At 41.2% G+C, this 13,706-nt stretch overlaps 1 protein-coding gene across 5 annotated transcripts in view; it reads left to right on the top strand.

The window, feature by feature from the left end:
• FRYL (FRY like transcription coactivator) overlaps nucleotides 1-13,706 on the top strand; it is a 376,409-nt gene that overhangs the window by 212,426 nt on the left and 150,277 nt on the right. For all 5 annotated transcript variants that reach the window (XM_019525974.1, XM_019525975.1, XM_019525976.1 and 2 more), the window contains 5 exons: nucleotides 2,963-3,102; nucleotides 3,970-4,066; nucleotides 7,001-7,080; nucleotides 8,161-8,241; nucleotides 12,701-12,869. In XM_019525974.1, coding sequence (XP_019381519.1) covers nucleotides 2,963-3,102; nucleotides 3,970-4,066; nucleotides 7,001-7,080; nucleotides 8,161-8,241; nucleotides 12,701-12,869 — 567 coding nt within the window. The remainder of the gene's footprint in view (nucleotides 1-2,962; nucleotides 3,103-3,969; nucleotides 4,067-7,000; nucleotides 7,081-8,160; nucleotides 8,242-12,700; nucleotides 12,870-13,706) is intronic.

Genomic DNA, 13,706 nt, shown 5'->3' with positions numbered 1-13,706 from the left:
CACAACAGTTTATAATTGTAGGGTTATAAAAAAAAAAAAAAAAAAAAAAAAAAAAAGACAAATATTTCATATGATCAACATTTTATTTTATGCATATTACATTCTATCATCATTACTTAGTTTTGAATCACTTATTGTTTGAATGTAATGAAATTAGCTGAGGCCTTTTTTACTATCTTTATCTCAGTCTCTGTTTGTATGAGTCTGACCTTATAATGGTTGTTTATTTTTTTGTTGACAGATACTATGCAGGATATCGGGTTATTTTGTATTTCCAAGGAAGGTGCGATAACCTCATGGAGATTTTTAAGGCGTCCAGTGATAGTTGGATCTTCATGAGGCTAAGCTCTTGTTTTAGGATGTTGGGCATACACAAGCTTAAGAGAATTTTTTTTCAGTGGCTTTTCATTTCTTTTTTTTTAATTTGTGCTGATGAACTTCATGTGTTTGCTGTCGTCTTGGCAATCGCACACTGACTTCTAGTGTTAGCTCAAAATGAGGTTTGGTTTTTTTGTTTTTTATTTTTAATTTATTTTTCTATTGCAACAGACACGAGTTTGGAGCTAGCAGCAAAGTGGACAGATCTGTCGTAAAAACAGTCCTTTTTAAGTGTCCTGATTGTGGAAAAATTAATTACATTTTTATTTTCATTTCATATTTGTTAAAGCTATTTTTTCATTATTTTGGATATCTGCCGATGCTGTTAGGAAGTAGGAAATGCATTTTAACTTTGCAGTTCTTTTATTGTTTTAGTTTTCTTAATTTTCAGTACAGTTTTATTGCATTAACTCAGGGGTATAAGACTCAAACTAATCAGTGGGCTGGATCCAGACTGCAGGGCTTCTCACTGCAGCCAGAATACAGAGGTTAGCACTGATGCCAGTCACCCTAGTGCTGTAGATTCATGTCCCCAACAGGGTGGCATTAACATCTTGGCTGCTGGTTCCTGTTTGCTTTTGGGGCAAGCCACTCGTGGGGCAGGGAAGAAATGTTGGCATAGCCAGCACCATGAGTTAAAGTTGCAGCTGCTGCCAAATCATATGCCAGGTAGCAAATTGAAAACCTAATTTTGTGGTGAAAAAGGTAGGCAATAATAAGGTTAACCCAACACTGCCACTCTGCAGCAGCAGCTTCCTTAAGAACCCTGCTGCTGCTGCTTTGCTACTCCTTGCCTATCTTGTGCCCAATGCTGCACCTGGCCCCTAGAGCTGCAGGGCAAGCATAGAGGGAAAAGAAGTGGGGAAAAGGAGAAAGGGTGAGGCTCTGCCTCTATTCTGGTGCTCCCCTTAGTTGGTGCCTGAGGCTCATGCTGCTGCAGAATGGTATTTGGGCTGGATCTGATGGTGGATCATCTGGGCAACAAGAAGCCCTGCAGGCTAAGTGGCCCACCTTCCTGGGCTGGAACTAGGCCATATGTTTCACACCCTTGCATTCAATAAGCTATCTTTCAAACAACCAAAAATATCTCTTAAATCTTGTAAATAGATGTTTTGTTTTGTTTTGTTTTGTTTTTGTTTTGTTTTGTTTTGTTTTGTTTTTAACCTGGAGGTTAACCCTTTTCATATTTCAAAAGCGTGTGAACAAGTTTGTGATTTTTACCTGTAGGAAAGATCCCCCTCAAATGAAAACAAATAATGATACTGTTAATGGCTCGATTGGGTTTTCTTGGGGTTGAGAGTATAGAAGCAAAGTGTTGTGGTATGACTGAAGCTTTCATGGAAACTTTATTCTTGGAGTGTGCTCAGGTAATGCCCAAGCATTGATGCATGTTATATAGCAATTTATATTTCCTCAGCTAGTGCTGTCCTCTATAGGACCTTGCTGGCTCCTTTCTTAGCAGTGAAGAGGTTAGAACTGCCTTATGCTATCATAGACTACTTACAGACATTACACCCCCCCCAAAATGGCACTTGATTTTAAACTTGGTATGCTCCCACACTGAGACCAGGGCGTGCCCAGAAGAGGCATCATGTTAGTTGGACCTAGCTTACCCAGCATCTGTATAGATCAGGCACTTTAGTGGGGCTTTTTTGGTGCTTGTATCTAATAGCTGATTTAATCAGCTATTAGATACAAGCACCAAAAAGCCCTGCTGAAGCTCCCAATCCATACAAATGCTGCAGAGTGAGGTCAAACTAACATGCTGCTGCTTCCAGCAAAGCATGTATTTTTGGGAGGGGTTTTGTTTTGTTTTGTTTTTTTAACATCTGTTAGCAGCCACAGCCTCCAAACTTCTCTTTCCCTAATAAACTTTCTGCTACTAATAATCTGTACTGGAATTTAGGCTAGAAGAACTCTGGAGTATGCGGATGTTGTTATACAGCTGTACTTTAATTATAGTTTCTATTAACTGTACTCTTGGTACATTTACTGAATTCAATCTTTGCTTTTTTTTTTAAAGCAAACAATATACTTGGTCTACATGAGCTTACCTGCATGCCTGCAAGTGTCTGATGGTGGTGATATTGTTGTGGTTACATAACTGAGTTACATTGTGGATGGATATCTACTGAAACAGTCATGTTAGAGAGGAGTAGAACATTTAAATGCTTTCATTTCAGCTTATATTGTGACCAAAAGAGCATGCTGCTATACCCAGAACTAGTAAGTTTATAACAGCTTTAGGAAGAATATTGCTTGTCCATTATTGATTTTAAAATTATGTATTTTAAACATGAGTTTTCTTTATGGCAACATTTATTTGATTTATAAAATATCTGACATCATTTAGTAAGTTTTATTAGGGTTGCTTATATAATTTTACATTAATTTTGCAACACTATGCCTGCTTTCCTATATTACATTTGTCATAATTCCTGTGTTCAGAAAAATTACCTTGGGTGACCATGATGTATAAAGATTCTGTTTTCTTATTGTTCAAAACTATTAATAAAACAAAAATAATTCAGTTTCTTCAGAGCATTCTGTCACATGAGCCAATAAAACTTTATTTTCTTTCCAGTTGATAAGCTCTATGAGCTCAGTAGCAGAGCACTGTCTCCCCTCCTTATTACGCACCTTGTTTGACTGGTACAGGCGTCAAAATGGAACAGAAGATGAATCTTATGAATACAGACCTCGATCGAGCACAAAATCAAAGGGGTAAGGAATATTGTATTTGTCGCCGGTAAATCTACATTTGATTAAGTTAGGCAATTAAGAAGAAGCACTAAAATAGTGAAATTACATCATGGAAGCGCCACCTTGAAATTTTTAAGTGTACAGTAGACAAACATTTATCTGGGATGGTTTACATGGGGATGATCTCACCCTGAGCAGGAAGTTGCAGTAGAAGACTTTCTTATTCTGGATCAACAGAAGTTAAGGTTTTTGACTTTTGTTTTTAACCTGAGGGAAGAAACAGTTTGGGGGTCTTTGATACCTTTTCTGCAGTGATCCCAAGTTCACTGCCAAGAAACAAAAAAACACCCTTTTGGTTCTGTTCCACATATGTTTTTGTTTTTAACATAGGTTTGGGCATGGTTAGTGCCACTCTCACAAGAGATGCCTGGCCCTGGGAACGTGCCAGAAAGCAACCACACAATAGTTTTTGGCAAATGATGCATGTCAAATGGGAATGAGTTGACAGGACTTGTTTCTCAGTAGCAATTGTAAAATCACAGAGGTGGTATAAGTCTAGTGTTTGATTTCTGAGGCTAACTTAAGGACAAATGTTGGTAGACTCAAGGTTTTGGGCACTCTGATGCTATTGTAGCTATTTGATAAGACCTTTTAAAAAGGAAAGAGAAATGGAAGCAGTATGGTAAAGAAGGGGATTGTTTTCTAGTCTCCCTAAAAATAATTAAAAAATAATCCCAGCTCCTTCTAAGACCCAAATTCTTTCCTAGCTATGCAGTGTTTTTGATGTATATCCAGGGATTTTTATATGAAAGAAAAAGACCAATAACATGCAACTCTTGTGTTGTATCTATATTCAGTCTTACTTACGATTGATCTTTCTTGTTCTAGGGATGACCAACAGCGTGAGAGAGATTATCTACTTGAGAGGAGAGATTTAGCTGTAGATTTCATTTTTTGTTTAGTTTTAATAGAAGTTCTAAAGCAGGTAAGCGCTTTATGTTCTGCAGCTGTATGATTGTTAATGTTTTGCTTTTAATTGTTATAACGTATAATGTACCTACTTCTGGCTTTTCCATACAAAACTCAGGGTACCATAAGATAAATTCATATGATGTGCTATTAATCCTTTCAGCATCACAAAGTTTTCAGCCTCCCTTCCCTTTCTACTTCTATCCCTGGCACTATCTCTTTTCTAATCTCTTGAAGCTAATAAATATAAGCTGGTGTTTTAGTGAAAAAACAGAGCAGTGAAACTATGTTCTGTTATGATGAGAAGATTCCATTTGTTAAATGTTTTATTGAACAACAGCAGTGATATCGATGAATTTAAGATGACTTTCCACTAATTAGATTCTATACATGGAAAATTATAACAAATTTATAATTTTCCATGTATGAAATCTGAGGCAGGGGTGGGGGGGGAATGGATCTTAAACTGAGAGTTGTCTTGGAATCAGGTAAATCATCATCTCTTATGGAGTGTTACTTCTGAAGGTTTAAAACTGGAGTTTAGCTTTCATACTATGTTGCCTAGAAAGTTAACCTGAAAAAATCCATTTTCAGCAACATCCTTGTACAGTAAAAAAGCCTAATTTTAATAAATTAGCATTCTTTCATCTTGCCTCCTTGCTTAATTATTCCCAGGAAGCAAGCTGATATTTTTGTTGTGGGGGTTTTATATATATAATGCTATTCAGCTTTCTTTTGATAAAAATGTTTAAGAATTGCAAATAAGATAAGTGACAATGAGGAAACAAATCATTTTGTCAATTCTCATTAGCAATAATAGTAGTAGCAATCATCAGCATACTATTTTGCCAGAGAGAGGGGCTATATGCTAGCATATGCCATCATTTGCATTGATTTGAATTTCACAATGATTCATTTATTAAATACAATAAAAGAAAACCTTACTGGAAGAAAATTTTAGGACAGAGATAAATGCTATATTCTCTTTAGCTGAAGCATAAAATTCTCTTTTGTACTTTTTAGGCGAAGACAAATCTTAATGCATTGTTAAATACTAATAAGTACTTGGCAGAAATAACCCATTTAAAATAGGATATTGTCCCCTTCAAAAATATTTTTAAAAAATCTATACAATGATTTTTTTTTAAGAATGCAACTGATTCTTTTAATCACTGACTATTAGGAAATAATAATAATAATAATAATAGTCCCCCCCCAAATATTAATGATACAGTTCTGTTAACTGAAAACAAAATTCACATTGGCATTGGTCTGTAACCAAATCTGCCTAATTCTTAAAAAATAATTAATGTTCCCACAACTACTTTTATTCAACACAGTTTTTTTCCCAGAAAAATTCACATTTATAATTTTGGGGTGGGGGACAATTTTAAAGTTTTTAAAAAAAAAGTCAAATGGCAAACTATGTATACGGGATTGATTCTCCCCCTCCCCCCAACCCACTTCTGCCTTAGTTATGTTAGCTCATGTCATGAGTGATGCTACCAACTGGGTATACATTCCTTTTCTCTGATCTTATTTTTTTTCTCCTCCTCTTTGAATGGATGAATGACATCTTTTGAGCTACCATATTTTATGGTGTATAAGTCAAGTTTTGGAGTCCAATTTTGTCCTCTGAAAATGCAACCTTGACTTATACACCATGCCACCTTCCCCTGCGAGTAGCTTTAGGCTCAGTGCTTGGCTAGCATGGCCAAGGCAGTACTGCTCATGGGGGATGGGGCCATGCCAGCTGAGTGCCAAGCCCAGTGCCACTTGCAAGAGACAGGGATAGGGCTGGGCTTGGGGTTCAGCACTTGGCTGGTGCAGCCCCATCCCCTGCGAGTGGTGCTGCCTGGGCCGCACCAGTGCTTCTTGCAGGGGATGTGGCTGCACTAGCCAAGTGCCGAACCCAGCCCCATCTCCTGTGAGTGGTGCTGCCTAGACTATGCCAGCTGAGTGCCGAGCCCAGCCCCATCTGCTGCAAGTGGTGCTGCTGAGCCTAGCTCTGTCGATTGCGAGTGCTATTGGGCTTGGTGCTCAGCAATACTGCTTGCAGCAGATGGGGCCAGGCTCAGCACTTGGCTGGTGCAGCCTTATCCCCTGGGAGCCTGGTGCTGCTTGTAGGGGACTGGGATGCGGCTGAACTCAGCACTTAACTGGGGATGTGCTGCTTACCGGGGCTGGGCTCTGCTCGGCTGGCACAGCTTCATCCCCTGCAAGTGGTGCTCAGCTTGCAGGCGATGGGGCTGTGCCAGCTGGGTGCCGAGCCCAGTGCCGCTTGCCGGGGCTGGGCATAGTGTTCAGCAGCACTGTTCACAGCGGACAGGGCCAGGCTTGGTGCTTGGCTGGCGCAGCCCAGGCAACACTGTTTTCAGGGGATGGGGCCGTGTCAGCTGAGTGTTGAGCCTGGCCCTGACTTGTACTCCATGCCTATGAAAATCCTAACTTTCCTAACTTTTAAACTGAGGTCATCTTATACGCTGTGTCAGCCTATACACTGTAGTTTTTTGGGTTCTGTTTTCTGACATGACTATTCTGCATGTGAGGTTAAATCTGAAATTGGCAATCAACATCAGTTAGAGGTCTGAAGGATACACAGCTAATCTAGACTCATAAGTTATTCATGGCAAGCCCCTAGTGCTTTGATTGCTGAATTTTTCATTACCATTTTTGATTGCCTGAATCCAGAATTCCAGATAATTTAAGAGACTATCATACAAATGTACATAAAATTGATATTTTTGGTGTTTAGTCAGATTGCTTGAATATATAGGTACAGGTCCTCAGCTATTTTAAACTGTTATAGCTACATTCTGTGGAACTATGACAGTTTATACTAGTGGAGGACCCACCCCTCTATTAGTCTCTGGATTTTTCTAAGAGGTATGTCAGAGTGGGATCTGCTTACAGATATAGAATAAAATGAAATATTTAATCTATATTCTAGATACCTGTTCATCCAGTGCCAGATCCTTTAGTACATGAAGTTCTAAACTTGGCTTTCAAGCACTTTAAACATAAGGAAGGGTAAGTTTAGTGTGTGTGTGTGTGTGTGTGTGTGTGTGTGATTTATATGTCACTCTTTCCAGCAGAGACTCAAGGTGGCTTACAGAAAGAGAAGAGATAACTTATAAAGCCGGAAAACAACTAGAAAGAAAGCTAGTATATCAGCATAAAGCAGAGATCCCCTAAAAACTATCTTATTATAGTTTTGCTTGCTAAATACCTACCCAAATCAGGAAATTTTACAGTGCTTCTGAAAGATGTTCAGGCTTGGGCTCTTGTAGGCCTCAAGAGGTAGGGTGTTCCAGAGGTTAGGCACAATTGCTGCAAACAACATTTTGCCTGTTTTTGCCAAGTGGACTTGGTATATGGATGGTACTTAAGGAAGTTGCTCTTAGCTGACCTGGAGATTACAATGAAGTATAAGGGAGAAGATAGTCTCTTAGGTATATAGGACCCAGACTCTTTAGGGCCTTACAGGACAAAAACAGTACCTTGAATTGTGCTTGAAAAGCTATTGGGAGCCAGTGCAGACTCTGGAGCACTGGAGTTATGTGCTCCTGGAGACCATCCTTGTCAGATGGTTTACTGCCACATTCTGTACCAGCTGCAGCTTCCAGATGATCTTCAAGGGCAGACCTAACATAGAGCAAATTGCAGTAGTCTGGCCTTGAGGTTATGAAGGCAGAATGTTGGTGGCCAGACCTGAATTGGTCACAGATAGAGGTGGTAAAAGGCACACTTTGTCACTACCCCCACCAAAAGATACAGGTGCAGCAGAGTATCTAGGAGCACCCCAAGGCTACAAGGAAGCTTAAACCCCATCAATGATAGGTGTCCCAATATCTGCCCCTGGCTGCTTAGAAAGTACAGCCCTGTATTAAACCAACCCAAATTGACCTACACACATTTTAAATATCCAGTGATTAAATATAAAAACAAAAACCATATAATTTTTGTGTCCAGTTTGTATTATCTTTATATTTTGATTGCTAATTCTTTATGGCAGACATTTCTCTCTCCCTGTTTTGTACCTTCCTGAACACACCATTGATACTTAAATAATATCTAAGAATATGCTTGTTCTCCCTTACCCCACTTTAGGTATTCAGGAACCAACACTGGGAATGTTCATATTATTGCAGATTTATATGCAGAAGTGACCGGAGTTCTTGCTCAGTCAAAGTCAGTTCATTATTTACCTCTTATTTTCTACCCCCCTCTAAAATACCAAACTTTCCTTAATATTTACTGTTTATGTTAATAATTATTAATAATAGTAGCTAACTGGTCAGTGTTGTACATCCTTTCCCTTTTTCTTGTTTGGTCAGATTATTTTGTTGCAATCCTGTCTTTTCTTAAATTATTCATCTTTCTGCTGAAAATGGATCCAGTCTGATGCTTTCTAATAGTAATTACCCTCATTAATTTGAGTATATATCCAAGCCTTTCTAGTGAATATTGAAACAAAATTTGAGTTTACAAGTTGTTACTCTTATCACTCATAATTTCATTAAACGTACATATATGTATTTCCAATTTTCCACGGGATTTTGCAACTATATTATATAAGTCATGTTTTCTAGGTTGACATGGTAAAAATGATTTTGCCAACTGTTTTGAATTATATGTGCATCGATGTATTTATATATCAAGGCTTTTTTTCTTGCTTTACGTGTCTATTTTTGTGAAGCTGTGGGCTGTTGAAATGTATATGTGCCTTCTTGTCCTATGAATACCATTTTCTTAAATTACATCCTTCAAGCAGTTGTTCGCATACACATTCCTGATTGTTAGTTGTCTCTCATTCTGAGCCTCTGACTGGAGATTTTTGTAGCTGCTACAGTCTCCATAAATTACACCTTGGCCCTGCCCCCCATGTGAATGGGATAAAGGGTGGGTTCACACTTTATGCTCCTCAATTCCTTGCAACTGTCTGGCTGAGACCAAGCATTTGATGGTAAGTGCCAAGTGGCTTATGTTCTATTTCCTGTGAAATTTGTATCTGGTTTTCCTCAGCAACTTACATTTTAATTAATTTTTCGTTACATATCGACCATATTTACTTATTTGCTTCCCTGTACCTTACACTTTTGTGGGATAAGGTTCCATGCAGCCTTCAGGACTGGGAGATGTCTTGCTGCCCCATTCATGACTCCATCAGACCTTGATCCTTCAGGCTTCCTTGGGCACTAGGACTTCTTTGACACCACCTAGCTTTCATACCTAGCACCACTATATCCCATTGAGGCTCAGCCTCCCTCTGAAGTCTCCCAGCCTACCTAGGTCAAGGAAGGCTCAATGGCTTTGGTTCCAGAGGCCTGGCAGAGATGGAGACTGTCAGCCACTTGGGTTGTGTTGAAGCTGTCAGGGAGCCACCAGACTTTACTCTGCCCCTGTTCCCTGTGATTGAGGGCTCACTAATTACCATGCCTCAGATGTCTAGATCCAATGGCTGAAGATTGGCTGCAGCATTTGGCACTAGCATGCTGCCAAACTCCATTCACCATTACTCCACAGTTGCAAAGAGTCTGGGTGTTTATAGATGTGCTCTGGGAGTGTGTGTGGGGACATTTTAATTAAAGCGTCTCCAAGAGCCACTCTAATCAAAGTACCTGGAACATCATGTATCAGCATCCCTGCGCTGAAAAATGGTGGCAGAGGTGCTTTAACTAAAGCTCGTCAAAGGAGCTTTAGTTAAAGCTCCCCTGCTGACATTTTTCAGCGTGGGGATGCTAGAGTTGGCTGGAGCGTGGCAATTACCATGGCTTTTCCTGATAAATTGCAAATTCTCTGATGTATTGATTTATTTATTGATTTATTGATTTATTTTTAAACCCCCAAAATCCGTGATTAAAATTAAAGGCCCCTCACTGCCCCCCTCAGCCCTGCTGGAGGGGGCCCCCAGCTATCAGGGCTGCAGGGCCAGGGACCTGGGTCCACAGCCCCCTGCTCCCAGCGGCTGCTGCAATGGAACATGGAGCCTGGCTCCCAACCCCCGGCTGCCTGTTGCCTACCCACTGCAGGCTCAGTCAGGGGAGCTGGCTCCCCACGGCTGTGCAGTCCTGGGGGGTAGGGGGACCCATGCCCCTCCTGATCTGTGAGTAGGGCATGGGCGGGTGCCAGAAAGCTGGCCTTCCCCCCCACCCCCTCCCCCCATGCCCTGGATGAGCCAGCCACAGCCCTGCCCTGCTTCTCCCCGGGGCCCTGTGGCTGCAGATTGTGGCCCCAAGCCCCACGCACCACCCAGCTGGGTAGTAGTCCCAGCCCTACCCAACCCCCTCCCTCCCTACAGGGGCCTCAGTCCTTCCCCACTTAGCTTGCAGGGAAGCTCCCACAGGTGTCTGGTGGCCATGTGCATGTACATGCACATGGCACCCCCTGCCTAACTGCCCTCCTCTCACTCCCTCCCAGCCTTCTTGCAGGCTGGAATTCTGCCAAACTGCAGAGAGCTCTTTACAAAAGAGCAAAGTCCATGGGTTTCTCTGGCAAAATGAGAAATTCACAGTTTCTTTTGGCGAAGGGGAAAATCCTGTGGAAACATAATTACCAGGGATCCAGGTTTTTCCACGTTCCAGGAGACTTGATTAATCGAGTTTGCTCTGATGCGCTGTAATTACAGCGTTGGGGCAGCCTCCCTGTACGTGTATAGGAGCCCTCTGATACTGAAACAGAATAGCACCATGATTTCCCTGGAGTCAAGCCATCTGAGTTTATCTGGTGGACACCTGCACTGAGCTGGTACCCTTTTTGACCCAGGGTCTGTTTTCAGGTCCCCACTTCTGATGCAGGCTTCTCCAGTGCTGTTGGCCTTGTCACCAAACTCAGGTTTCAGCATCAGCTCTGGATCAGATTATTCCTTGGCACAAGCAGCCCTCTCCACTTACAGACCAAGGCAAAGTTCTAGGAGCTTCTAGTCCTAGCCGCCTTTTAGTGGCTTCAGAGTATCAGTCCCAGTCTGGCCTCTGGCCCCTGCCTTAATGTACATTAGTCTTCTCTTGGATCCTACTATCTGATCCTATTCCAGTTTGTCTTAAATTTGGTCCGGATTTCCCTGATGATTCAATTATTTGAGTCACGATTTCATTCTTATTAGTCCTTGTCCATGAATATAGCCTTCCTGGTGGCTGTTATCTTCACAAGGCAAATAGGTAAGATCTGAGCCCTGGTGGTGAATCACACTTTACACTATTCTTTATCAAGACAAAGTGACTTTACGGATGCATTCTAAATTCCTACCCAGCCTGGTTTAAAATGTGAGCAGATCTTGTTGCCAGTGTTTTTCCCAAAGCTGCATTCCTGTTGAGTCGAGCCCTTTTTATACTTCTCTGATGTTGCAAGGGCACTATTCTACTACCTGCAGAGGACCGACTTGAATAATCAGAAGGCATGGCAGTTTTGGCCCAGAGACTGTATAATTGGATCTCTGATGATATCTAGTTATGCTAGATACTGCTAGAGTTTAGCTACCCCTGTGACATGGACATATTTCATAAGCGCTGAGGCTATATCACTTCCATCCCTTCATGATGTCCCCATAAATGCTACCTGCAAGGTAGCTGTACATTTACCAAACATACAAACATGCCATTGCAGAAGCCTCATGACTTGATAATTCTCATGCCATTCTTAGCATAGGGACACAGAGGCCTACCACCAAGTTTATGTGGGCTTTGCATTTAAGTTACCCACCAGTAAGGAATGTTTGTGGGCATTAATTGAAAAAGAAAAGGAAATTACAAGTAGCTGGAGTTCTTAGAGATCTGTTATCCATACGTGCATTCAGATTCCATTTTCTTTCCTTTCTAATTCTTTCATGAAGTCAAATATGTATGTGGACAGTTTCTTGAAGAAAAGGGAGTTCTCAATAACTGGCATTCCTGGATGTATAGTCCATGCACATATTTAGATCTCTCCACCCGCCTGCCCTCTTACCTTTCTTCCTCAGAGTCAGATGCAGTTACGTTCTGTATCTGAAAGGGGAATAAGTAGCAGAAAGTATATTCTTTATCTCCTCAGCCTGGGACCAAAGTGAGAAACAGGATTGGGGTTCATTTTAAAGGTACTGCTATCGCAAAAACATTTCTGATCAGAGGGTCAAGTTGGGAGAGACATTCAGTAGTCAGGAATGTATTTGTCAACAGTACGTCTCAAAAAACTGCAATTCCTGTTAAATAGCCTTTTTATACTTCTTAGTCCTCAAAGAATGAACCCAAAACAGTAACAAACAAACAAACTGTGTGCATATAGTTACAGAGAAAGTGCCTCAGATTTTTTTTTTTCTTTTAGATACCATATATATTTTTAAATAGTTAAGTACTCACTTGTGTTGCAAAAGTATGGAACAAGAAGATAGTTTTAAAAAAAACACGTTACCAGTCTTAGGTACATAAAAGTGGACAGAAGGCTGACATTCTTCAGTTGTTATCATTCTACCATGATACATCTGCTAATGTATTAATTTATCATGGCATGTAGATGCTAAATACAAGACACAGAATGTTCAGTGTCCACCTTGCCTATATGTCTACAAATGTAGTATCTGTATCAGTTAGAAAAAGTTGTTATTTAAAATATTTATAATAGGTTTACATCATTTCTAATTAAACAAACTCGGTGTTTGCAACGTGTATCACTTATTCAGGTTTCAAGCTGTTAGGAAGAAGTTTGTCACTGAATTAAAGGAACTGCGACAAAAGGAACAGAGTCCTCATGTAGTACAAAGTATCATCAGCTTAATTATGGGGATGAAGTTTTTCCGAGTAAAAATGTATCCTGTAGAAGATTTTGAAGCATCATTTCAGTTCATGCAGGTAAATGCGCACATTTACTTCATGTATCTATCTTGTCTATTTTGTAAGCTGTTTGGGAAAGGAACCACCTATAACACTTTGTATGCTGCTTAATCCAATAGGCCCTAATTTGTGTTAGTCCTTAATTCAGGGACGTCAAACGTATGGCCTGCAGAGCTACTCTATCCAGCCCCCAGTGCTTCTGGCAGGCCAGGGAATTTGGAGTGAGGTGACCCCATTGGACAAGGCCATCAGCAGCAGGCAGGTGGATGAGCAAGGGCTGCTTGGGTCTCTAACTCCTCTCCCCATGGCTGCTTGCCCCAGCATTGCTGTAGCTGTTGGCCTCAGTGTTCCTGTCAGTTCTGCTGCTTGTTCTGCAGTCTGGATCCAGCAAATTTGACACCCCTGCTTTAAGCAATACTGTAATAAACAAGATTACCACTTTTACCGAAAGCTAAGATGACCCTTAATTTAAGATGATCCCCCCCGACAATAATTGGATTCTATGAATGGAAAAATTATAAATTTAGTATAGAACTTAATTTTATTGGAGGATCATCTGTAATTCATCCCCCCACAGCTGTAGGATGCAGGTGGTGGGGGGAGGTCAAGCAGCTTGTCCCCTGCTTGTGCCTGCCTCCTGTCTGCCACCCCAACAGCCTTGTGCCCCCCCTTCGCATCTGCTCCCCTTCTGCCCTACTACTCAGCCTCTGCTTTTTCCCTCTCCCGAGTCTCCTCTTCCCCTCTTACCCCCAGCCTCTGTTTTCCCCCTCTGCCTCTTTCAGTTTGCACCAGGAGACTCCATTCCTGTTGTAGCCTGAGGCACTGAGCATGGCACCAGTCTCAACCCCCCCCCCC

This window comes from Gavialis gangeticus, unplaced genomic scaffold (assembly GCF_001723915.1).
Source record: "Gavialis gangeticus isolate Ggan-Ray unplaced genomic scaffold, GavGan_comp1, whole genome shotgun sequence".
NCBI classification, from domain to species: Eukaryota; Metazoa; Chordata; order Crocodylia; family Gavialidae; genus Gavialis; species Gavialis gangeticus.
The sequence above is the reverse complement of the archived record's forward strand: the minus strand, read 5'-3'. Positions and strand labels throughout refer to the sequence as shown.